The sequence below is a fragment of the Camarhynchus parvulus genome, chromosome 4 (genome assembly GCF_901933205.1).
Source record: "Camarhynchus parvulus chromosome 4, STF_HiC, whole genome shotgun sequence".
NCBI classification, from domain to species: Eukaryota; Metazoa; Chordata; class Aves; order Passeriformes; family Thraupidae; genus Camarhynchus; species Camarhynchus parvulus.
The window spans coordinates 27,508,511-27,535,425 of record NC_044574.1 but is presented as its reverse complement, the minus strand read 5'-3'; the positions used below and the strand labels follow the sequence as shown (position 1 = coordinate 27,535,425).

At 39.8% G+C, this 26,915-nt stretch overlaps 1 protein-coding gene across 1 annotated transcript in view; it reads right to left on the bottom strand.

The window, feature by feature from the left end:
- The window catches only part of KIT (KIT proto-oncogene, receptor tyrosine kinase), a 55,339-nt gene that overhangs the window by 7,206 nt on the left and 21,218 nt on the right, over positions 1–26,915 (bottom strand). The window contains exons 3-17 of the mRNA XM_030948229.1: positions 25,892–26,170; positions 23,162–23,298; positions 20,327–20,486; positions 17,308–17,497; positions 16,511–16,626; positions 11,183–11,297; positions 9,815–10,008; positions 8,631–8,737; positions 8,412–8,538; positions 8,049–8,153; positions 7,851–7,961; positions 6,044–6,194; positions 4,158–4,246; positions 3,681–3,808; positions 852–974 (exon numbers count right to left, since the gene is read on the bottom strand). Of these exons, the coding sequence (XP_030804089.1) occupies positions 852–974; positions 3,681–3,808; positions 4,158–4,246; positions 6,044–6,194; positions 7,851–7,961; positions 8,049–8,153; positions 8,412–8,538; positions 8,631–8,737; positions 9,815–10,008; positions 11,183–11,297; positions 16,511–16,626; positions 17,308–17,497; positions 20,327–20,486; positions 23,162–23,298; positions 25,892–26,170 (2,132 nt within the window). The remainder of the gene's footprint in view (positions 1–851; positions 975–3,680; positions 3,809–4,157; positions 4,247–6,043; positions 6,195–7,850; positions 7,962–8,048; positions 8,154–8,411; positions 8,539–8,630; positions 8,738–9,814; positions 10,009–11,182; positions 11,298–16,510; positions 16,627–17,307; positions 17,498–20,326; positions 20,487–23,161; positions 23,299–25,891; positions 26,171–26,915) is intronic.

The following is a 26,915-nucleotide window of genomic DNA, read 5'->3' as shown; positions in this document are numbered from 1 at the left end:
TTTTGTAGTAGGGCTCTTTTTACTGCTCTGGCACTATAAAGGGGACTGCAAGTGCTGCCAAGGTAATCCACATCACTTCAAAGTGCCTTTGTACCCCTCCAGAGGTTTAATAGGTACTTGTGAGGTCGGTACTGTTCTACATGGGAGGTTTTAAACTGTCCTCATCAAAATACAGTGTCTTGTTCCAACCCTGTTACAGGGTTTGAACTACAGCTGCAAGCTAAAGCTGTGTTTGTTACACATATGAGGTTAGGATGTCTCTATTGAATCAGAGGAAACCAAGATGGTTTTGCCTCCCATTGATGCTCTAATCAGTAAATTCACACTTCAGTTTTCATTGTCTGAGTGCTCCCTTACAGAAAAGGAGAAGCTGCAAAACCCTGATTATTTAGATATTTTTAAAATAAACTATAAAATAAACTATAATGGACAAACAGTGCAAAATGCCCAGGGAAAATGTTTCCAAATAATTCCAAAATTTAGGACTGGGACACTAGAGTATTTCCATGTCAAAACTAGCAATTACTTACAGAGCAGTACCTTTGAGTACATTCATGTATAATAACGAAACTGGACATTGGTGCAGCAAAACATTTCTTCCACTAAAACATACATTCAGCTATGAGCACATATTTTCCAGTATAACAAGTATAAACCAAGGATTTTGTCAGCACACACATCAATGTCAGAAATTTTCCCTCCCAGCCAACATGGATATATATTATATATATACACACCAGAACTGGAAAATCCAGATTTCCATCTAACTAAAAAAGACTTTTATTTGCACATCAAGACAACAGGAACTTGCTTAACTTAAAACAAATGTATTAAATATCATGTATACTTACATTTCCTTTGACCACGTAATTTGAGTCATTCCTTATATCTCTTGCCAGGCCAAAGTCACAGATTTTTGTAATTCGACCATGAGTTAGAAGAATATTTCTTGCGGCCAGATCCCTATGAATGCACTAAATAATAGACAAACAAACAAAACTAGTTGATAAGATCCCTAACAGGCTTGGTTACATGTTTACTTTGCTATGTAACTTACTGTATAATGCATGTTAAGGCAAGCTGTAAATCACAATGAAGCCATGTGCTAATAAGCTTATTCAGATGAGTAAACATTCTGATCTTGTATCTTTACAATAATTACATCAATCCACAGTAATAAGGTTGTCTATGCATTTAGTTTAGAAAATACCAGTCACAGTCATTGAATTTTGCAGTGTTTCACAGTCTCAGCTAAAATTAATGTACTTTTTTTCTTATTTATCAAAATAATCACTGGCTTGTTTCCTAATACAGGAAAAAAATAGAGGGGAAAATGTGGTTTGTTTCCAAAATATCCCCAATATTCTGTTAAGTAGCTATTGTCGTTGATACAGAAGTGCTGAAAATCTGAAAATAGGGGAAATATGGTAACAACTTCAAAGCACACAAACACAGAAACTGAATCCTGTAACAGAAAGACTCATCTGGAAAAGCTGAATTATTAAGTACCTACAAGAGGTTAAGCAGACTTAAGTATTTTAAAATATGGAAATTCTCACATGCCAGTATCTTTCAACGGATGGTCATGCATTCAGTGACCTAACCACCTTGTATTCCAGTTTTCACTTTAGAAGTGGGCATGTGTTCGTAACTGCAGTTCCAGAAGGGTGCCTGAGTTTCCCAGCACCTGTGTTTCTTTGTATAAAACTGTGGAGCCCATGTGTGTTTGTTAGAGAATGGAAGTGATTCTCTAACTAAATGATTTTTTCTTTCACCCAGAAAGAAGAGTATTAAGCTTCAGCTTTACTGATGGCATTTACCATGCAGGCCACAGCTGTCTAAAATATAACTGAAGACAGTTCAATTTTCCTTTTTTCTTTGAAATACAGGACTTTTGGAATTTCTAGCCAAAAAGATGACCTAAAATATCAAAAGTTATGAAAATCAAGCTGAGAAAGTAACTGCAGCTTGCACAAGTAACTTAATCTCTGTCCCTTTAGCATGCTTACACGAGGAATGATTTTTAGTAGTTCCACTGTTTTGGTAGACTCTTGTTCACCTCTGTATACAATGCATTCTGCACTTTGCATATGTAAAGCTGTCATACAGCACTGAAGCAGCAAGGCAAAGGAATGGCCAAGAGTCAGTATGGCTCTGCCTTGTTCCTCCAGAGTCACTGCAGTTTGCGTTGAATAGAGACTTTGTCCAAGGGAGGAAGCTCTGATGAAGGCAGAGTGCTTAAGGCAGTTTCCCTCCCAGAACAAGCTCCTATCCTGACTCCTGCACAGCCTTGACAAGCTGTGGAAGAGCAGCTGGGCACTCTGCGTGCTGGTCTTCATGGACCCTCCTGCCTCAAGGGTGTGAGGCAACCTGAGGCACCTCATCTATCAGCCCACAGCAGTCTGCATTAACTAACTGAACTGCTGGAGCCCAAAGAGTGTAAGTATACAACAGCTGAAGAGGACCAGTAACACATTAGTGCACTGCAGTTTAATTCTGTGATATAGGTGTTAACTCAGCACTGCCAAAGTGATACTGCACATTACTTCCCATCCTCAAGGTGAGGTGATGTTACATTCTTTACTGCCGATGCCATTTAGTGCCACTGTGTCTGTAAAACTGAAAGGACTATAAAGAAAAAGTCACCAGGAATGATACATAATGGGTCCAGGGGCTACTCTTTAAGAAAATAGAAGAAATACAGAATGAGTGTGCTAAGCAATGCACGTCCTCAGCAGTGAAGATGCAGGAGTGTGGTGAATCTGTGTATCATCTGCAGTATGATATGGTTGCATGTCAGGCCTGTTTTGAATGTGTTGATTGATGAAAAATAAACTAAAGGGAAACTTATGCTTTGTTTTGGAAGAAGAAACAGCGGGAGAAAAAAAACAAGTGCAAAAGCAAGTTTTAATGTGCACGTTCCTCAGAGCAGAATTTGAGATACATTTCCCAGTAATACAGGACTCCAGGATTGTCTTCCTTTCCTTGAATTGCCTAAGTTTGGTTTTGTACTTTATTTAAGGTGCACCTGTAGTAGCTACATTAGTTATAATGTTTACATGTTAAACGGCACTTTTGCAATAAAATGCAAGAATAACCACAGGGAGATACTAATCATGCTGTGCTTAAGACTTTATAAATCCCATTCTGTTATGCAATACCTCTCCTATGAAACTCAGAGGAAATGTCTATTATGTTCAGTGTAGCCAATGAAGATTTTTTGTGGCTCTCTCAGCTCATCTTCTTTTCCAGAAAACTAAAAATCAAGACATCTCTGTGAATTAAGCCATGCTTACAAAAAAGAGCACACAATGTGATACCTCCCCTGTTTAAGGCAGTATTCTGCATGAGAGAAGTAGCAAGTGCAGTGATGTTTAAAACTTATGCAAATAGATACCTTTGCACTCATGCTACTACCCTCAGCAGTGGATATGCAATAACACTGCTTCACACTGACCTCTGTTTAAGGGGGTATAAAACATCACTTTTGGCCAATAAGCACTGTACACAACTCCAACACCATGTAAAGCTTCAGGTATGAGAGGGAGCCTATCAGTTTGTAGTGCTTGTTGAAAAGAACATAGAAATATTCACCATTTAAACACACAGATCACATTAAAACACTGAAAGTGACAAAAAATCTACTGATTCTGTCCATCTCTGAAAAATTCTGAACTTACGTTTTTGGAGGCAAGGAAGCTCATGCCCTTTGCCACCTGGTAAGAAAAGCTTAGCAGATCTTCTACATCTAAAGCAAGTTCATCATCTTCCGGCATAGAAAGGGTAACATCCTGATCAGTGTAGGATCCTACACAATGTAAACAACAACAGCTTCTGAGTTAAGCAAGTGTAATCATGTAGAAATCACGCAGAGTTGTTTTGACATTAAACAAAACAGTAATTTTAGTAAGTACCAGTCTAGAATCACATAAATAGCCTATCACCAAAAAGTAAAAAATAATCCTGATACTCCATTTAAGTGTGAAGAAATACAGGACACTGTAATTTAGCATATTGTTCTTTTTCAAGCCTCACATCAATTACTGAGTTTTAAGTGTCCCCATTCACAAAAGACAAATATGCTGAAATTGAACAGGCATGAAGCCTGTCTTCCTGCACTCCCATCAGCAAACAGAATTCGTTATTACTGAACTCACCAGACTTCACAGGTCGTTTTTTGTCAGCCTTTGGTGGGACTGCATATGACACTCCTGGTTTCATGTCCATGTACTCATTGGCAACATCACTGTAAGGCAGCAGAACAAAAGAAACATAGTTTAGTGAAAAAGGTCTCAAAAGCTATCCAAACAAAAAGCCAACATCAGGCCACCCTTCTGAATAATTGATTTACAGATGATCAGTTGACTGGAAATTCGTGGGTGTGTAAAAAAAAAAGAGGAAATGCCTGTACAGAAAGAGAGGTTTGTTGGTACAGTTAATGGTACACCTCAAAGTTTGGAGTTTGGCTTAGGTGAGTAAACAAAACCATTCACATAAATACTGTTTATACAGACTTCATTCTCTTTATATTAACATCCAGATTTCTGACAGGATCTGCTAGTGCTTCCTTTTTCTGCTTAGGCCAACTTCTACCACGCTATTTCAGCAGTTCAACTGGCAATTGAAATGCAGAAGACAAATGGTAAAAAATGTTAAATTCAGAAATTCCCAAGTTCCATAGGGGATTCATATGTATTTCAAAAAATCAACCAAGGCTTGGGACAGCCATCTGCTAGATTCTTTTAAGTTTAAATTTTCTTATTGCTATATATAATTCAAATGTACAGATTTTAATACTATATGGTTTATAAATATACAGTTAGGCACCTTTGGAAATGATGGATGTAGTTTGGCATTTTTCACTTCATTACCATTAGAATTCATATACTTCCTTAGCCTGAAACATCTGCTTAGTTTAAGAACAATAAATGCCGCCACAGAGCTAACATGGGAAGGAGCAATGAGATCACCAATAGCTTTAGTTACCACCAGAAACACATCTGACACATTCAGCAGCAGTAAATACTAACACGAGAATCTTGTAAATAATCTGCTGTTAATAACTCAATTTGCCATTTGCAGTTTGTAAACTCAATTTACAATAACTCAAAATGCTTAAACAGCATGATCCCTTCACTGAACAGAGAGCACACCTCCAATGGCAAATCACAGCCTTATGTTCATCACCCCAGTGGTCCCAACCTCTCTGGGGCATCCCCCGCTACCCATTTATTGCCATGGCACAAACAGGTTCACCAGCACTATGCCTTGCTGGGATAAAGAACTTTTCCAGCTCCTTGAGTCTGCCTGCTTCTTTTGCGACTGCCAACACAAAGTAACGGGCCCACTGGGTCAATAAAAAGACTAAAATTTAGAATGGGCAGGTATTTTAGTGGCCTCTAGGTTTTGGCAAGCTGTCTCTCACTTTGCAAATGGATGGAAATCTGCTTGGAAACGCCCTTGGAAAGAACTCTGGGATGGTATATAAAACACAGCAGTTAAAAATATACAGGAGAATTAAATACAAGAGCAATCTCAGAGCCATGACACTGGTTGTTTCACCATAAAATGCAGTGAGCTGTCAGTGGCAGCCTGCTGCTGAAATTTTAAGCCACTGGTTTGATTTTTTTAAATGTCATTTCTGAAGGCAGGAATTTGGGAGAACTCAGGGTACTAACGGCCTGACACTGGGGAAATTGTCATTCGAGCTGCAAAATAAGCACTACCAAAGTTTAATAACAATAAACACAAATAGGTACAAAAATTGGAGCCAAGGAGGTGCATGAAATAAGTGCAGAAAACTTGATAAAGAAGAAAAACAAAGAGCACATACAATCCACTCTGTATATAATGACACTCTGTTCGAATAAACCACCCCCTGAACAAATAGCCTCTTAATTAAATTGTTTTCTTGTGCAGCAGAGAATCTTCAAAGCCTGCTGCATTAAATGTTTCTCCACACCTCTTATCCCTGTTAAACTTTGATTTCTCCTCCTTCCCTATCTTCTAAAAACACAAGTACATTTCAGCAGGTCATACTTACGCTGCAGGCTCTGACTGATGCAAAAGGTTCTCATAAACAGCTGCATCTGCATGTTCTTCATGTTTTGGACAAATAAATGAATCTCGTTTCCGTCTCAGAAAATTTAAAAGATCACCATAACAGCAATATTCTGTAATGACCAGAGTGGGCCCTGTAGATGCATGTAAGGTTTAGAAAGCTGGTGAGTATTGTTTTTAAAGCAGAAAACCTTACATAAAGCTAGCATTCACTGAAGCACACAGGCTGGACTATTAAAAAAATCACACTGTCTAGCACTGTCTAGACTTTAAAAGTTATAGAAAAGTAACCCGGCATCTTCCCTTTCACAGATGAACAACTATGGTCCAGCTAAAGCTGTGTCCCAATTAATGTTCTGCCCCTCAATAGCATAGCATTGTATAAAAATTAAACAAATAAGTCTTTTTCTCTTTTTTCATGTGATAATGTTTCTGGCCAGACACATCTGTTTGATTTTGCTCACTTCCTGAAGGAAGTTATTTGTTCCAAACGTTAAGAGTAACTCAAGCTTCAAACATTAATCCTTTTGATTCACTTCTGTTTACAGTAGAGCTTCACACTCCTTCAGTAATGTTTTGGAAATGATGTAGAGTGTTATATTCTGCAGTATAATAGGAAAAATCATTCAAACAGAACAGCACACTGCGACAGAAAACTACATTGCACAAGGTCTTAGAATATTAAAATGAAATCAGAAAAGGGAATCAAGTCATCTTTAGCATCTATGTTTATAGATCAAATATATGTCTTTTGAGTGAATGACTCCAGCTACGGACCTTGAATATGTAATTACACTGCGTGTTATTTTCATCTCTAAGTTTACTCTGTACCATCACTTCCTAACCTCACTGGTTTATTTCCATTTTTCTGCAGTTAAAAATTATAGCTTTCACAATAGCAAAAGAAGTGTTTGTGGTGTGATTTTCTTACAGACACCACATTTTTTTCCACTGAGAGAGACATGCATTCGGGCCAGTGAGTCAGCTTAGTTGGATGCTTGAACAAAACTGTTTCATCCTATTTTTAAATCATTAATTGTGAGAAATGTTTTGCCTTTGTCTAAAACTATGAATTTTTAAAAGATTCTTTTCTTTGAAAAATGTGTAAGAATCCATACCATCTTTCATATTAAAATGCATACAAATTAAAAATACAGGTTTCTATCACTCGATTGACACTTCAGGAGGTTTTGCAGCTGTAAGTTTTGTAGTTTTATTGTGTAAGAAAACAAACTTATGAAGTTAATACTAAATATAAAACATTGTGGTTGTGCAATGTTTTTCTGGAAGATTACTTTTCTCAACTTTCTGTTGCTTAGAATTTGTACTTTTAGTGGTGCCTTGACAGATACATTTGCAGTTTAAACAGAAGGCTGGAAGATTAGACAAGACAAGCCTGTTGACTTCACCTTGGAGACCAACAAGGAACCAGTTCTCATTAATGAGGAACAGTGTGGTAGAGGTGAAAATTTATACCGTACGTTTTGTTATCTCTCAAGAAGAAAGCACCCAACGGTTCACATGAAAGAGAATAAAAGCAACCTTCCTGTCTAGCTGCAGCTACATTGGTCCTACTACTGGTTTTATGATGAGCCTAAAATCTAGATTCAGTAAATCACGGGTGATAATCATGATGATCTGCAACCTGTCTAAGCATGAAATGTAAGATTTTAAGATGAAATTTATCATTCCTACACTTAGAACTGCACCTCGAATTCTTCCTCAAAAAGTTCACCCTCCTGGCAATTAAAAAAAACCAGAAATAATCAATAATCTGCAGATAACCCCACCTCCGATAGTGCAAGCTCCAAGCAGATTCACGATATTAATGTGGTTTCCAAGGTAACTCAGCACTTTGAGCTCTGACATCAAGGCTTCTCTCTCTGTTAAATGGGCACTGGCTGCAAGGCAAAGCACAGCACTCAGTATGTAACACACCAACCAGATGGAAGAGAGAAAGCACAGTGTAATATACTACAGCAACTTACTTTTCAACATCTTTACTGCTACCGTCATAGCAGCATCAGACTTAAATAAACCATAAGCAGTGGCTTCAACAACTTTCCCAAAAGCTCCAGCACCAAGGGTCTTACCTAATAAAGCAAACAAAATACTCTTTAACAACTTTGAGTACTTCCTCCTTTAGGGCTCAACATTTTATTTTATTATATCAAGGAAGCTATTGCAGACATGCCTGCTTGCCTTTTGTCCCAAGGCAAGAATGAACAATTATCACTATCTGCATTATTGTGCAACAACTTTGTGACAAAACTCTGCTGTGTTTGACCAGAGTTTCATATGAGACCTGAAGGTCCTACCTTGCAGATGAAGTTAAATAAATCTAAACTAACCAAAACTTAAACGGTTTCTAGGAAATTCCCATTTGTGATCATAAGGAAGTTGTGTTGGATCTATGTAAACATAGTTGTTTCCATTTATTTCTTCAACAACTTTCCACTGAACTTCGTACTTGGGTTTCTGGAAAAGAAAGAGAACTGATGTTACTAATGAAGATGCAACAAGTAGCTCACACACTTTTTTAATTTGGGCAAAGGGGCTTCTGATTTTACCTGCAAATATATGTACACCAGGATCATGACTATGATGCACATCAGTCCTGCAGCTACTCCAAATGCAGTTAGTAAAGGGGTGAAAAGGGTATGTGTACGGATTTGCTCTGAAAAGAAACAGAAAATTCTTCTAAAAATAATGAACAAGAAAAACTAAATTAAAAAGATGCAAGTGAAAAACTTTCCTTGTCTCTTCTTTTTGAAATACAGTTTGAGGTTTCGACTTTCCCAGATGTGCTCCAGGTTTATCAGAATGCCTTTCCTGAATGAACTGTGGGAGATGGAGCTGGCACAGAAACCATGCAGTTCGGTGCCTTTAGAGTCTCAGCTTCATTAATTCAGGAGGTCTGGCACTAAGATCAGTTAATGCAAGAGGTTTGCATGATCTCAATCAAGACAGGTTAAAGAAAGAAGCTTTTATCTGAAGACCTAATTTCTTCTCCTCCTCTTTGCCCCCCACCTAAGCATGATCACTACAGCACAGTCTTTACAAGGAGAGGTTGTGCCAAGTAGTGAAGAAATATCATTCTACTACAACCCATCTGCCCCAAATCTGGTGTATTTATTTGTATGTTATATCTGGGTGTAACAGAAAAAAAAGAAGTAGAACATTTGGTTTTGCAAAGAAGAGTACAGCTTTACAAACACATTTCAAATCATCTATGTTCTAGTGGGTTTTTCTTCTCCCCCACAAACCTACAAATACCACTACAAAACTCATAAGCCCTTTTGCAGTATGTTGTTGTTACTTCTTTTATAGCAGCAGGACACTAAGGCTCCAGGCAAGTTGGGGACCGCACTTTTCCTGAGACATTGTAAAAACCTAAAATAAAATGCAATCTTTCTTTGAAAAAAGAAGTGATGAGCTAAATAGTCAAAACAGAAAAACAGGAAAACAAAAGGGACAGAGAGGGGGAAAGCCAGGGTAATGCTGTAGGTGGTTTTCCTCTGTGCTGCATAGACAGAAAAAAACACCTACATACTGCACTGCAGAACAGGTGCCATAAAAAGACAGTACCACAATAGTCATTGAAAAATTAAAGCAAGACTCTGACAGGCAGAACATGCAATGTAGTATGTTATCATGTGCTCAGCCACAGTACTGTAAACCTTCCTATAGCTAAACCACTTAAAAATCCTTTTCCAGAAAGAGCCACACACCACCCATGTTTTCTGGATGTTACCTTTAATAGCAAAGTTGAAGAAAGCAGAGCTCCTGTCCCCGTTGCTGGAGGCCTCACAGCACACAGTGCCGGTGCTCCTGAACATGCTGGCGTTAATGGTGCTTTCCACCAGGATTCGCTCAAATGACGGGGCTGATGAATTTGTGTAACCAATTTTGACATCCATGGGGGATATTGTTGGTGAATCAAAACACCTGGAGAAACAATACTGACAGTTACCTGCAATGGATACCTGGAGTGCCAGACCAACAGAGAACTGAACAACTCTGGTCCACAAAGAGTTTCAGCTGAAGATCTAAACCCTGAAACAGCCTTCTCACGGTGATTCAGGTCTTGTATGTAGTGGGAGAAATGGATACATACACCTAGCCTGGCCCAATTGGAGACCATGATGTCTTTGCATTTGCTTTTGGTTACACATACCTACAAGTCTGTAACTTCTCTATGGGTTTTATACCATTCAACATACATTTTCAATTTCATTATCAAGCAGTTGTGGTCTATTACCCACTTCTGAAAATGTTCCCCAGGCATCATCTTACTAGAGCACAAAAGAAGTCCATGATATACATGAACACCATGAAGCTTATATGCAGTCAGAAAACAGCCAGTTCTTTTCTCTCAAGACGTTGCTTCTCCTTTATATGTCACATATTTACTGCATCAGCACACATATAAGATTTTAAAAAAGGTCCTATTTGAAATCATTAAGGAAATAACAATTATTTCAGACATTCAAAAAATTACACCAGTGGGAAAGAGACCCATTACTCGCTAGTATGATATAACCATGGGGGAAGTCAAGCAAAACCTTAAAACTTGCTTCACAAATGCTCACTCACTTCACAGTGAAACTCTCCAATCTTCTTATAAACACCTGGTTTTAAAAACATCCAACTTCATTCATAACAACACTGGACTTGTTTACTTGTCATATGTTTCATGTGAACAGAAATCTAATTACATTATGTCTGGAAAAATTACTTCATTACACAGTAAAACAAATTATAACAGCCATATTCACAAGTGATTCTGTGATTGCCATTCTGTGAAATTGCATATAGAACATGTGTCATCTGGGGCCAAGCTGATAAAAGCCATAGCTAGCCTGCAGCAGAAACATTATCTTTTACTTTTACACAGCAAGTGTTGGTTATTCCCCTTTCAAGGACAGAATACAAAGGAGAAAAATGAAATGTATCCCTGCATTCTCACAAAATACTGCAAATAATGCAATGCCAAAAAGGATTAAAACCATGATGCAACATTTGAATGTAACCAAGTAATTTCATTTTCTTAATTTGTAGTTAGCAAGTGGATGTGTTGCACCTAAAACAACCTTTGGAGACTCTTGTTTATTTAACTTACCTCTGTTCAGTTCCTGGGCAAAAATACCAGAATATGGTAGGGGCTGGGAATCCAGCTGCTACACACTGGAGAACACCATTGCTAAGTATATCCAGAGTGAGAATCTCAGGCTTTGCTGCAATAAAGAAAAGCAATAGTCATCCACTAGGGGAACACAGAATGTATGCTGCTATTTGCTCTTCCACCAGCAACCTGTCTGCCTCATAATCCATGCAATCACTCAGGTGAGCAAGACCTTCTTATGCTCAAGGATGTCTGGGTATGAACTGGTGTCCTGCAAAAATCTAACGTCTGTGAAAATATTAGCTCTTACTGAATGCTTGGGCTGGATATTAGAAGAATACCTCATCTCCCCTGAGTATTTGATTTGATGAAAGATCCTAAACCACCAAAGCTAAGAGCTTAAAAGACCCAAAGAAGTGTGTGCTTAGAACAATGGTAAAGTTCCCATTCCTGCATAGCGTGACTTTACCAGTCTGTAAAGAGGACAGTTTCTTCCCAGTTAAAAGTGTACTAAATCTGTCAAACCACATCCCTCTCACATCTGCCCCGTGTATTCAATATTACCACTGCAGCCAGGAAAGGAAATACAATGCAAGGCAACCAGTGCAGACCTCCCAACAGAGGACATGCATCCCTCTAAGATACTGAACTGCCCAACTGCCTGATTCTCTGAAACATTGCAAGTAGAGGAAGCCAACACTGGGCTGAAGGTATTAGCTTTCTGAATGAGAATTTGTGATTGCTCTGGTAGTTTAGAAAGCAATTAATCCAGCCAATGCCTTTTGTCACATCCTGCACAGGAGTCAGTCCTGCAGTTGGTTTAGGAGCCCCTGTTTCAAGGAAACACGTGCAGTCAGGTGGACTTCAGAGTCATTAGTCCACTGTCACAGGCTTCAGCCAAGAGTACCACCAACACAGCAAGGTTTTTTTCCTGATGAAACTGAAACCTTACTTCCCTTAACAACTTTAGCTTCCTTGCAAAATCACCCAAAGAGAAATTAATGAAAGAAACTTTGAAAGATTACATTGCAATGATTCTGCTCACCTGACGGATACAAGTTAAAAGCCCATTATCAGTTAATATGGCTTTACAGAAATGTAAGATGAACTCCTAATTCTAGAAAGTAGTGAAGCTGTATAGGCTGCAGTGGGAAAACACAGATTTATTCCAGATGAAACCCATGTACGAAGACTGCACAGCGTTAGTTTTTAATGAATATTCTACTCTCTGATTAAATTGGAGACAACAAAGCACACGTATATTCTCAATCACATACCACCTCCTCGTGACTCATGTTACAGGAACTGAATGTTCTTTCATTTCTAAATCCGCATGTTGTGTTTTACACAAAACACCAAGAACCAAACACTGTCGCAAAATGTTGAGACTGATTTTCAGCATTACTCATTTGGTGAAGAACTTTCTGAGAGCACACAGCATCTCACCCAGCCTCAGTGCTCACAGAACAGATGTAATTCACATTTCTGAAATTCCAGTCAAAATGGCTGGATTGTGAAATTGTAGTTAGCTAAACTACAACCCATGTGCTATTTGTTTAGGTATATGCTGTGTTTTAGGCAACATTACAGCACAATGTAACTCAAGAAATGAGAGAACTGAGAAGCCAAATATAAGAGGCATCTGTGCATTAAGCCACGGAAAAAATACATGGAGGCCAGAGTTGGCCTCCATGTAACATCTGAAGCTGAATGAGGGAAACAAAAATGCCCATACTAGTTAGGCTCTTTCCACTGTAAAAACCTAGCCAATAAAAGCCTGTCTATGTGGCCACGGGCCCACATGGACTCACCCTGCAAGAGTAAGGAGATGAGAGGCTGTGCAGCCCAGGCAGAGTGGTCCAGCCTTGCTGCCACGGCAAGCTGAGCTGCAGCAGCCTCTGAGAAGTGCTGACCTAAGAGCAGCTCTGCCTGTCATGTGCCTAGTGAAGCACTTTGATGTGGCAACTAGCACGATCAGCCTCTCCCCACCAGCACTGAGGGCTCCCAAGCCCCTCTGGCTCAGAGATATTAAGGGATGCATTTCACTTGAGGCAGCAAAGAGCCCCCCACATCAGTACCCAAGGGACTGAGACAGCTGCTACTGCAATCACCACTGGCTGCTCCTTTGCCAGCTCAGGCCATGCATCTCAGCACCTGCAGCCCCTTCTGGCAGCCAGAGCACCTTCCTCAACCACCAGTATGGGCACTTCAAGGGATGCTGGAGCAAAGATGGACTGGCTTTTGCAAACAGATGCCACGCTGTCACCACGCATCTTCTTTTGAAAAGGGATTTTACTGTGCTAGATTTTATGGCTAGCACTGCCTAATTACCCCTCCTGCTATCAGACTCCTAATGACTAGATGTTGCTAACTGTTCTGACTTTAACCCCTTAAATATTTAACATTTTATTATATTGCTCAGCATATATACATACTGCCTTCTGTAATCAGGCATTAAATGTCTTAAACTTCTAATTTCGCTAAGTTTATTAATTGCTTTTCAACTTCTATTAATGTTGATTCTGAATATACCAAAGACGACTTATAAGAGGTCACTTCTATTTTAATTCAATGTTCTGTATAATGGAATTCTGCACTTAATTGCTTTCTATTGCCAGTTTCCCTTCCTTCATTGTTAATGAAGTAAATGTCTAAAAAGTAACACTTAATAGGTATTGTCAGTCATCCCAGACAAAAAGAGAGCTTTTTCCTGCTGGAGCTACATTTTCTGGATTGTAACAAATCTTTTTACAACATCATGGTGATTCCTCATGGTTCACTGCATAGTCCAATGACAGGAAAACAACTGAGCATGGCTTCATGGGATCTATAATACCATGACCAGTTTTCTCTTTGCAGCAGGAGCTCTAACTGCATAGATAATGTTTTGTTGACTATAATTAAGCTGAGATATTATTTTGCACTAAATTCAGTTACTAGTTGGAAAATCCCTCTGCTAATTGCTAGATACACAATACCTTGCCACTCTGGAGATTTCCACAGTTTCTTAATTGTAGTTGAGTACAGTATGCTGCTTGTCAAGCAGTAATTTTCTTTTTGGCTCCTAATTTTAAAGCTGCTTACCTCTATACATTTATTATGAATTACCACACAATTTTAAAAGCAATTAAGTATTGTTTCAGATTGGCATATGCAACTGGTAAATATGTTTAAATCCGAGCCAAGTACTTCTGCACTGGGTTGTCACATCTTTTAGCAAATGCTTCAGCATCAGTATTTGTTTACGTGAAGACATTCTCCTGATTATGAATCCTGTTTTACCTGTTTGGTTATTTTCTGCTGATTACATGCCCAAGCCAGACATGTAAACATCACGAGCTACATCTAAGGAATTTATGCAAAATCCCTGACAACAATGTCAGGTGAGGACACCCCATTAGATCAGGATCTGACCCACCCACACATGACTCACCTTTGGCAGTTACTCTGATATGTCAAATAATATGGTACGTTGTCATGCAGTTTGTGTTTCACAGGTAAAAGATGAGTATTTTACAAGCCAGCAAAAACCCCTTTTCTAGGGATTGCTGTTATTAAAAAGAACCCCTAGAAAGACCAATCTATTAATCTCTCTTTTTCAAAACGAAAAAATGTTTACAGGAGCTTAGTCAAAATGCCAAAAGAAACTTTTTGAGTCAAGTGCATCAAATCCAGTTGCTTCAGCCATGGCTGCAATCCACCCAGGTTCACAGAGCACAGCAGTGTGGGCTCTATGAGACTGCTTACGTTTCCTCAGAGCATCCCAAGACTGATCTTGCTACTTACAAGACCAGTAGTTGAAGAAAGAAAAAGACTAGGAGGCTGCTAGTTGTATGGGCAAGCCATTTAGAACAAAAGTGTCTGTACTCCTTCTTGCCTTGTCCATTCCACTTCTCTATTCTCTCTTCCTGGTCTGGTTTCCTAACCATGAGCCACGGGGATTTTCAGCTTTTTTAAAGTAGCACATGCCTCAAAAGCAGCAACATAGAGATCTGCATTGAGAACTGACACCTGATGATGCCAAAACTGTGAAATAGTGGTTTTTTAGTTCTTGTGCCCATACTATAGGCAACCTGCAATTTCTCCCATTCCTTCAGAGAAATTAAAACTTCTGGCTCAACATTTTGCTCCATTAATCTTTGAAACACTAGAAGCATCCCTTGTGACTGTGACGCACGCTCACTCACTGAGACAAAGGAGATCTGAGATCACCAGTGGCCTTATCTCAGAAATCAGAGCTAGGAAACAGAAGGCACAATGCAAGTGTCAACATTCATAGACGAAGGATGAAATACCATGTTCTGAAAGGAGCACAAGCGACATTTCTAGATCCAAACCATGTCACTGCTAATAGAGATGCTACAAATGTTGATCTTCAATGATAAATGAGAAGAATTCAGAAATTAAAAGCAAGGACTTGATGCATTTGTGGAAGGCTTGACAATCCTCTGTATAAAACTGTGCTTGAAAAATGACACATTGCTGCTAAAGCACAGCAGCAACACAAAACTGCATTTGCAGCGCATCCACTTACTTTCGATACGGTTCCTCCTGCTGGGCTCAAAGTCCCTCTTGGTTTAATTTTCCTTAAGCCTGGCCTTTAGCAGCAGCCAATATTTGTCAGCTGAGCGCATGAAATGCTCTAAGAGGATGGCTCTGCTAAGCACAGGGTTTTCTGAAGGTTTCACTGAATTAATTTTGAAGTTTAGCTTTTGTCTTGAAGAATGCTATTTGGAACTGAGGCCAGTGCTCTGTCTTAACAAGCATGTCCCAAAGATGACAACAAACACATTTGTAAAGCTATGCAGATTTCTCTAAAACAATGGTGATTTATACTATTATACAGAAGTACTTAGATGCCAAAAGGCATCTAAATGTGAGTAATTCTCCTGACAAGCTTTCAAACTCTGCATCCAACTCAAACAAATTAAGAACAATTAAAAGCTTAACTTGGTTGCCAGAAATGCAAATTATAATCCCTGTGTATCCTGCTCCACCTCAAATTATAAAAGGTTTATGATACATACTTATTTTTGAGATCATGTTTCCAGGTGCTGCAGGTTTTTTTTCTGTATAAACAACCTAGCTGCTCTCTGGTAATCTCTGGAATACATTCGCTAGAATATAAGGTCATGCTGGATAGTAGGTGGATTTGTGTGAGTACTCTGCACTTTTATATCTTGACATTTAGTTTTCCAGCATGTGCTTCACTTCAGAAAGCCTCTCATATGCTGAACCACACTGTGACATCTTGTGCATACATTATGTTGTATAAAATACAATGACTATGATAATGAAATATTTCAGACTGTTCACTTTACTTACTTTTCACATAGACATTAAATGTTACAGAGGAGCTGGCATCAGAGTTGGACACAAAAAATGTGTAAATGCCTCCTTCTGTTCCTTTTAAGCGTGTAAGGTGAAGTTCACTTGTGTAACTGCAAAGAAAAAACTTAAGCATTACTAACACACACAACTTGGTCTGAACAGGCAACTGCTGCATGGAAAATAGGGAGGGAATTTTCTGCAGACATCCATGCAAACACTCTTATCTTACATTATGATTGCCATTGAACTTCCAACATCCAGAATTTTTGGCACTTCTAACACCCAGATATGTGCCTGTGTGGCAGCTGAGCCTCAGGCTCAGACCATGCATGCATCATCACCTGCTCCTCTTCTCACTGAGGAAGGAACTCAGATTCACAACCTAGGCCACATGTTCTAGGTACTTCACTGGATTTTTTAAGACAAGGGATCAGGAGAGAACAGTGCCCACCAGAAATAAAAACATAAGCTTTTTTCCCCGAGTACTGGGGTCTGCTGTGGCAGTGAAGGAAGTTTCTGCACACGACCAACCTTAATTCTCTTTTTTTGCTTATTGGACAGGAATGTAAGTGAGTGGTGAGTAAACAGCATGCTGGTCCTCAGATGGTGTGGTTAGCTCGGTGCTGCTCCAAATGTAGGTCGGCAGACTGCACCAGTTACCGTGGCAAGCCACACGTACTACATCTTTTATTGTCACAATTTTGTCACCATCCCCATTTTCCTCTTTCCAAAGCAGACTCTCGTCTGCTGTGCCAGAGTGAAATCGACACTACAGCCAAGCATATTGTTACCTGTTATTGCCCACAGTCTTGAACTTGACATCATGGTCTGAGGAATTCTGTAATGTTTCATTCATGTACATCCAGACTTCTTCCTTTGGTTTTGGATATGCCTCATATTCAACTGTTAAGTTTCCATTTTGTCCTGCATTTATATCTATTGTGGTATTCATTGTTGCAAACAAGCGGACAAATCCTTTAGCTGGTAGTCATAAGAGGAGAAGAAAAACAATTTCAGGGCCATGTAGAAGTTTGTGAGTACTCTAACCACACTCAGATGACTTCAAGATCAGTGATCAAACATCCAAGTATGAAACAGGAGACCCTAGCTGCAAATCAGTACTTAAACCCTCACCTGCCAAAGCCAACATTACTAGCTATATATAGCATGAGGCACAGAACTTAAAGCAGCCTTGAGTGCCTTAGTACCAATAATTCCATCTTCTGGTGACAAATACCTTCTATATGCATTTGGAAAAATGCAAGCATGTATTTGATTCTACTCAGGTATTTCTATTTTTCCAAAAATTTGACTTGTTAACTGTCTGGTGTGAAAGAAACATTATTAAAAAAGCAAGCTAAAATCATTTATTACAGCATACTAGAGTATTAGAGGTTTCTTTGTCAAGTGTAATTAAGAACAACATTACAAATGAAGCTATTAAAAGCTGTAATTAGAGAAAAATGTGCTAAGTCCACAGGCCTGGATACCAATCATCTTAAACTAAGGCATTTCTGTACATCTGCTGCCGGGTCTTAATCTTTCATTTGGCAGATACCATTTATCACTGTGCAGTTCCGTTCCAAAATATCATGTCTAACAACATCCTTGCTGTAGTGGTTTTAATTTCATTAATAAACTCATCAGATTGAGGATTCACTTTAAAAAGACAAGTTTTTAGTCCTATTACAGAAATTCATAAGGGAATCATCAGTTTGACAGGCAGATTGCAATTACAAGGAAACACATTCACTGAGAGCTTGAATTTAGACCTAAAGTCAATCTCAGAGCTCTGCTTCTTCCCACTTTCTAGTAATCAAACTGCTGTGGCCAGCTGGGCACCCGAGCCTGGGAAAGCCAGAGCCAGTGGGGCTTGGTGAAAGCATATGGATCTGCCAGAGCGCTTGACAGATGCTTTGAGAAGAAAGGATGAAGTAAATTCACAGCAGGCAGGGATGCTCTAAAATGTTCTCCATCATTAGAAAAGAGGAAAAGATTTCAAATCTGGAAACTGAAGGTTTGCAGTTCCTGTGCAGTGCTTTTTTTCCAGTTTTCTGTATAAACACAGGATTCCCCATGCAAGCTATATTCAAAATCAGACCCAACTCCCCTCAAATAAAATTTTATTATAATTTTACCAGTCCCCTTAATGCAGTTCTAGTACCTTCTACAGTTAGATAAAATACTCAAGAGAAAAAGCAATTAGGAATTTTACAAAAAATACACATTATTTCTTGTAAAACTTTTGGCTAATGTTAATGCCACAATGATTTAGTAAATATTACAATCCCAGATCTCTCTCTATGTACACACCATACACCAATTCCCAGGACGCTGGGAGCTGGCACAGTTCAGGTAAATATAGTCACTTTGACAATAAATGGTGAAAGGTATCCAAAAGCTGGAGCTTATTTAAGTCAAATTTGAGAGGGTGGAAAGAGAAAACTATCTCAGAAAGGAAAGATTCCACCTTTTCTCTGGCATTTTTTATTAAATACAAACTTTGTATTTTACTAAACAAAAATTTTATTTCCTACTTTTTATAATGCCATGCTTTATTTTAAACCCCAGACTTTCCAAAGTCAATCCTTTTTAAAGCTACATTTGCATATGTAGTAGTACTAAGAATTTCTGTAGTGTAGAACTTCCCTCCTCTTATAATAAAAGCTTTCACATTGATCCCCTTGGGGAGAAGATCTTCTTTCATACTTCACACTGTTTCACTCTTTTACATATGAATGCAATCTCTCCTGTAAAAAAATGAGGAAAACATCCCTTTCATTGTGAGCCCTACCCCCTCAACTGGTACAGCAAGGTTAAGGGCACCCAAACCTCTGCCTGTTTGCTGAAGATCTGACCCACACAGGTCAAACACTTCTGTTTTCTTTATGTTACCAGGCAAAGCAAAACAAGCAGTGTGGCTGGAGAGCGTGTCTGTGCAACACTAAAACAGATTTGAAAAGGAAAAAAAGAATCCAGGGCTACACTTCCCTTAGTTACTACACCCTTGAATGGAACTGAAACAGTTGTAGCAACTACACAGACCAGAATGATCTCATTAACTATACCAATATGTCCTTAATTGTACTCAATTTATCAAATGAGCAGGTTTCAGCAGCTTTAAAATTCAAAAGGCACTGTATGCCACCCAAGTTAATATATAGCAGACTCTAAACACATCTGTTATTAAACAAGAGGATGAAGGGAGTTTGCTCACTGTTTAGGGACATGATCCAAAACATGTAGAAGTGATGGATAGTGGGTTTAACAAGGGGGTGACCTCCGGAACAATTTCATGCTGTCTTTGTGCACCATGACGTTGGTCACAGCATTATTTTAAATAGAGCTACAACTACAGCTTCTACATAAAACACACTGACACACTGTCAGTGAGATTCCCCATGCTTGGAAGGCAGGTATTGAAGATGTGCTTTGCACTTGTGCTGCCAAATTGGGCACAGGGACAGTACCAGGAGCAGGTAAATTAGCTGCTTTGTTAAAACCAGTTTAAATTTTAGATTAAACCAGGAAGTATGAGACAAACCAGAGGGACAGAAACACTGTTGGGTGATTGTTCTAGTATCACTTTCCAAAAACTAGCAAAGGGTTATGGAAATTAAAGCAGTCATACACACCACAACTTCCTGAGCCATCCCATATTGAGCCAGTCAGCAATAACCTTTACAGAAAACCAACTTAACTTGCTGAGGTTTGGGGAAAAGGAGAGAGAAGGAAGGAAAGACTCCCCAGTGTTCTCACTTTTCATCTCCTGCTCTTAGAAATGTTAAGATTTTTACAAGAAGTATTTACCTAGAGCTTTCAAGGTTACTGTGGCATTGGTTTTTCCAAAAGGGTTTTCTGCTTGGCATGTGAACTCTCCAGAATCATTAACTCCCACTGAACGGATGTTCAATGTTAATTTCCTTTCGTATCCATAATCACGCAAATTTCTGCTTTTGCTTGTAACAATCTGTCGGTAAAAAACAATTAACATCTAAAACACTGTGTATGCATCATCTTTCCTAGATAAATTAAAAATAGAAGTAATTATAACTTTGCCATATTAATATTCATAACTTTAAACTGGAATAGTAAGCCAGCACGACAAACCTGTCACTAGAATCTCTCCATGCAAAACAAGTGTGTGATCAGCTGCCTTTAGAAGATAAAGTCCTCTCCTAAGCCCTATCCCCTCCCATTTTTCTTTTTTTTTTTTTTCTTTTCTTCTCAAGCTCCCTTCTAAGGCAAGAATGTGGAGGGACATGGAGTGGGGGTGGGATGAATTTGGGACTACACTCACCGGCCCCAAGAGAGCCAAATGGAGGAGACCAAGCCAAGACAAAAAGAACTAGATCTCTAGCTTCTTCAAAGGTTCCCATTACCTGATGACAAAGCTGGTGTGCCCCAGCTCAGACCCAGCTCATTCTGGCCAGATTTCCAATACCATGGTGAGTATTGGTGAGAGGCTGAGTAACCAACTGAAAGTTTTATTTGCACAAAGAGTACTTCTAACTGTAGGGCTTGATGCAAAATTACCACTGGGTCCTGACTTTCCTGATGCTCAGAAGCTGAAGCTCTTGTATGAAGTCATTGCATCTCAGAAGTGTGGTTCATCCTTCAAATGGTGCCTGAACTTCAGCAACTCTCTAATGGTTGCAATGCTTCCCAGCGAATGACAAGAGAGAATTTAACATCCTGGGGTTCATTTTAACCATGTTGCTCTATGTTCCAAGGCCACAGCATCTCCTGATTGCAGGCATGCTGCAGAGAGCCCTGGTGGCAGCAGGCTATACACAGCATCCTCCCACTGGTATCCACTCTGATTCTTGGTCCACAGCAATATAAATTTATTAATCTTAAAGGAAACTGGAAACTTCATTCTCTTAAATATGTCATGATTCTATACATATGCACAGAAAAAATAAATGCTTTGAGATGCTGACTTTAGTGTCTGTGAGAACTTTCGGTATGGTTGGAAAGACTGATAAAATTTACACTGATTAAACCAAATGCAGACCTGGACTTGTTATGATTTTCTAATTGAATTATTGTAATTCTTGGATGTTCCAAGAGCTTCGAGACAAATTAAAGCTTCTCAATGCAATTTTGATTCCTCCTGACTTATAATAATCACAAGAGAAGTATAGTCAGTATGGATGTGCTTGCTAATAGCCAGTCTCCTAATTGTCAAAAGTGGTGATAACTTCAGCCATACATGGAAAAAGCATTTTGCTTTTTTTTCTCTCATCTATTCAGAACAAAATGTAATTCTGAATCTACTTAAAGATGAAATTTATGCGTTCTCTTTCAATACAAAATTTAATTTGATAGTCAGTATTTAAAAGACAGCAGCTCCTACTATTTACTAGAAAGGACAGAAAAGTCAAACTTTTTGGGAAAATACTTTCCTTGTGGCTTTTACATATTAAATAAAAAGTTATAAAGCACAAAAAAATGAAGGGAAGGCCTCAATTTCATCAATCTGTAACACAGGAAAGGGAGGGGAATGAAATTCTCAGATGAAGGTCTGCACAGGAACAAAAGCAGATCTGCATGTCCCAAGCCACCTTCATGTCACTTAGACCTTCTCAACATTCAGAGCTGTGGGGTGGGATTTCTGGAGCAGTGAGCACTTAGCAAGAACAGCTTTGCCAGAGCTGGTGGATTTGCTAAGCACAGCATGCCCAGCCCTAGGGAACAGGACTCCTGTTTGTTATGTGCCCAAGGAGATGTGATTTATCCAAATACCACAGGAGTCTTCCATATACATGGGCTGAGAGTGATGTATTCTGGGCACTAATATTAGCAGTAAAAGATCAGTCAATTAGCATGGGAAAGTATATGGTAGGAGTTACTAAAAAGTCTTCACAAGGGCTTTTAATTAATTTATATTTCAAGGTATACCAGAAGATCAAGAAGCATTCTCAAGAACAACCCAATTCCTGCTGCTCATGTCAAAGGCACAGCTGGCAGCACACTGGCTTACCAGGGAAGGGGATCTCTCTGCCCCGTTTCTGCAGAATAGTTGCACTGCAAGTGTCAAACTTCTGGAGCACTGAGTCTCTCAATAATTTAACTTGGTGATGCCAGCCAGTAACTTAATCTATCACTGGCAGACAGAAGCCAGTTCACTGGTTCATTTTTCAGAGCTTTTCCAGTTAGTGAGGCACACTATGTAATTTAAATGAATTAATCATTCCTATGAATGCCTACTACTATTCCTGTCACGCACAACCCCATGCTAATTAGCAGGTATTTCACTGTTAATGATAACAACTAGAATATGTAATTTGCAGTCCATGTGTTGATATTTGCAGCTCCCATTGATTGCAATGTGATGTGTAGGCACTCCACGCTTCCGTATTTAGGAAGCCCAACAGAGGTCACCTGAACTTCACATTGAAGAGCCTAACTTTAATTTCTTTTTGGGAAAAGAAACCCACGCAGCTGCTTTTCCTCCCAGCCATCCTCAAGGGCACAGGACAGTCGCTGTCCTCTCACCAGTCTGTGGGATACTGAATCCTTGTAAATGCAACAAATCCAAATCAACACAGCATCAGGTACCCAAGACAAGGACATGAATGTCTACAGAGAGTCTGTGTACTGTGCTGAGGCACACATGATACATGAGTTAAAGGAACTTACCCCACTTTTGTGAGGAATCCAACTAGCTTGTACACTGCTATCCACATCCGTGATTATGCAGGTAACTTCAAATTCTTCCCCTTCTTTGAGAAGCTCATAGCTTTTTGATAAGGTGATGACAGGAAGAGTTTTGTGAACTGTAAAACAATTTAGAAGTTTATTACTTTTCATTAGTCTCAGCTCTTCCGGGGGGATAAAAATCAACAGTCATTAATTAACTTTCCAATAAAATCAAGGCTCTAAGACGTATTCAAAATTTTTAACACATTACACAGTTGTTCCTCAACAACAAGCACATTTCTGCTTCAACTTTGTTTCAAACTACACTTAAAGTTAGATAATACTTGTTAGAGCATAGTAACTTGCATGAAGAAACCTGAATGATGTTGAACCATCAATGAGATGATTAATTTTGTGACAATGATTAAAAAGTAGCACTCTGGAACTGAAAACACGGTGAGGATCAGTCACTGAAGAACAGCAGCCCAGCACTAACTGCAGATTTTAATTACAAATCATTACAGCCAACAGGAAGCACTGTCTGACAGGTCCCTGATGGACAGCCTAAGAAGGACAGGTACAGCTCAAGGAATTCTGCACCACCTGTGCCTGCAAGCACCACAACCTCTGCTTACAGGGTGGCTCACAGTTTGTCACCCAAGAAGCAGGTGGTGACATGCAGACATGGGGTAGCTGTACCCTGTTCTGCTTCAGGACGTCTTTTGTCAACAGTCAGGTGAATCTGAGGACTATGTGTCTCCTGCTTCTGCAAAGCTCTTCAACTCTTCCTGTGTTCCCTTCGTGGTTTGTTTTTCTATTTTCTTTATCCTTTCTTCAAATTTTCCTCTTTTATTAAACTCCAGTTTACTTTGCTCTAGGGCTTTCACATAGGAAGACAGAATATGCATGTATCAGACTGCAGCATGTATCAAACAAGGTCTTCCAGACTCTCTTTCTGCCTCTGACATAACTTTTGTAGTTCTCTTAGGTAAACTGTACAAAATTTAGGAAAACCCCATGCTTCTCGGCCATTCATACTTTAACAATAATGTTTTCCTCATGTTGCTGTAAGAAGCTACAGAAGAGAACAAAGAAACATGTTTGCTCTCTTTAGATGTAAAGGCTCACACAAAAATCCTCCTCAGCACTCAGCAGTACCCAAGTGACAGAAGGATGCCAGTGCAGAAGGCATTCTGTGTTCTCATCTGCCAGAAACATCTCTAGACATCCAAAAAAAGCCCTAAGTCCATAAAGCCCCTCATTGTTTTGAGAAGGGCTGTACACAAACACTCCCTGTGCTATCATAACTGTTGTGTGTCTGAGTACTCCTGCAGAGCTCCCTGTTTCCCAGATGCCTCTTCAGTCTTTCTGTACCAGAAGCTCACATCTGAGGGTCTGAGTGCCATGGTTATAACTACAAAAACATTATCCACCAAAGCATCTCCAGTGCATTTAAATGTTGAGCCAAGGAGAAAGCGGGAGTTTTACTAGGTGAACTCAGTAAGGACCAAACTCTACAGCACAGTAATTACAATACTGAGAGTGACAATGCTGAATTTCCAAATCATGAGAAAAAAAGGACTTAAACTTGCCACTGCAAACTCCACGCTTGAGATGGCCCTCACTCCTCAACCTCTTGCCCCACCTCCAAACAGAATGGGCAGGTCACACGGACCCTGTCATGGAGCAAACACCAGCGTGTGTGTGCCCTCATCATGGCACAGGGCAGCCTCCCTCAGCAGCCCAAGGGGACATGCTGCTGTGGCCTGGCCTCAGCTCCCAGCCCCGGCAGGCACAGGCAGCGGGATGAGCACAGCGGCCTGCTGGCCTGAGCTGTGCTTCCCCTCCTTCGGCAGCAGCCTCAGCTGCAGCAGGAGTGGCTTCATTCCAAGTGTCCAGAGCTACACGGAGAACAAACTCATTTACTGGCCCCTGAGGAAATGCCAAGCCAGCCTGGCTGGCTGAACTGCTCCCTCCCCTTCCCTCCTGGGTATCTCCCCAGCCCAGCAATGACACACGGGGTAAGCGTAGGCTCCAAACTGCCCAGACAACACCGGCCTGTGAAGTCTGGCTGACAAATATTAGGCTTCTCCTGCTTCCCAAAGCCACCTAAGCACCCAACCCTAGGGCACAGGCTGTGGGAAGGTCAAGTGTAGGGTATCACCAACAGGTTTGCCAAGCGTAGTGTTGCATGTAGCACCTGAGCCACAATGCATTCCCCATCATCATCTGTGCACACGGCTGCTGTTGTGACCATCTTCACTCAATATCATGAAGACAAAGACCTTCTCCTTCCATAAGCTCTTCCTGTCCACCAAATCCCTCTTCTTCAATGCCATCAATCAGTTCCTGCTGCTGTCACTAGTGGGCAACAGACACAGGAGTCAGGCACTGAAATAATTTTGCCTGTGCAAACCTGTACGAACCTCAGGGTGCTGGTTTGCCCTCAGAATTTAACAGCATAATCCAAGTTTCTTATAATGATTTTAAAAATGCCTTGAAATCGCCAGGAACAGAAAATAAAGCTCATCATGGCCAAACCTTCCAGGCACAGCCACAAGCTAAGTGTCACAAGATCAATCTGTGCCCTAACTTGCCCAAGACACAACTTGCCCAAAACAAGTTTTCTGAGCTCACCACTTTGCTTTGGACTGCAGTGGGGCTTCACAACCCTTCTCTACACCTCCTGGGAATCAGGTTCTCTAAAAGAAGGCATAAATCCTGTGTTACCTGGTCTCACATTCAAGAAAATCTTCTCTGATATCTTCTCAACTCCATTGTGCTTGGCCAAGCACTGGTAGCAGCCCTTGAACGACCTCTGCACGTTCTTTATAACAATGCCTTTCTGGGGATTGGGAATGAACGTCATATTTTTGGGGAGACGTTTGCCATCACACCTTTTCAGTGTGAAATTTGTAACATTTGGATCTGTTAGTGGACACACTAGCAGGATGTCACTGTCTTCTTTTCCATAGATCAGAGAATCAACAAGGAAGAGCACATTTGGATCTGTGAAGAAACACAAAGATCTGTCAGACAAGCTGGCATGGGAACTTCTGATTACCCTAATTCTACAACTGGGCACTTGTCAAAGAAAGTTTTATTTTCAGCCAGTAAAACTGAGTATTGCCTAATTCATGTTTACCAAGAGACGTAAAATTTTCTCATAAAAGAGCAGCATGACAGGAAACGTGCAGTAGCATTCCATACCAGATACACTAAAGAATCATGTGCACTAAAAATAATCTTACTGCTTTTTTATTTGGAGATGAAGGGCATTTTTTGCCTTGTTCAGGTCCAAAGTATCCCCACAACAGTAAACAGATTTTCACAGACCACTAGAAGTAATTTGCTTTTAGCTAGTGGCAGCTAGAGGCAGTGTAAGGTTTTATGCCCACAGGAGGATTTGAAAGAAATTTATGAGCAAATGGAAGTTGAAAAGCACCTAAATTATGGTTTTCACTTCTGTAAAATACATAATCTAAATGAACACACATTGCTACCAGAGGAAGCAGCAAACAACTTCTCTCTTTCTCTCTGCTCCCTGAAAGCAGAGATTATTTTTAGCCTCCTTAGAAGAAAAACTGGGCATACAAACAGCACATCTGATTGAAAAATAATCATGCAATCTTTCACAAGGTAATTTTCTTATAGCATTTCATCTCAGCCAACCACAGCACACAAACATATAGTGCTTTAAACACTTCTACAACCAAAGTTGAAGCCCATGATATGTCATGACCTTGAAATGCTA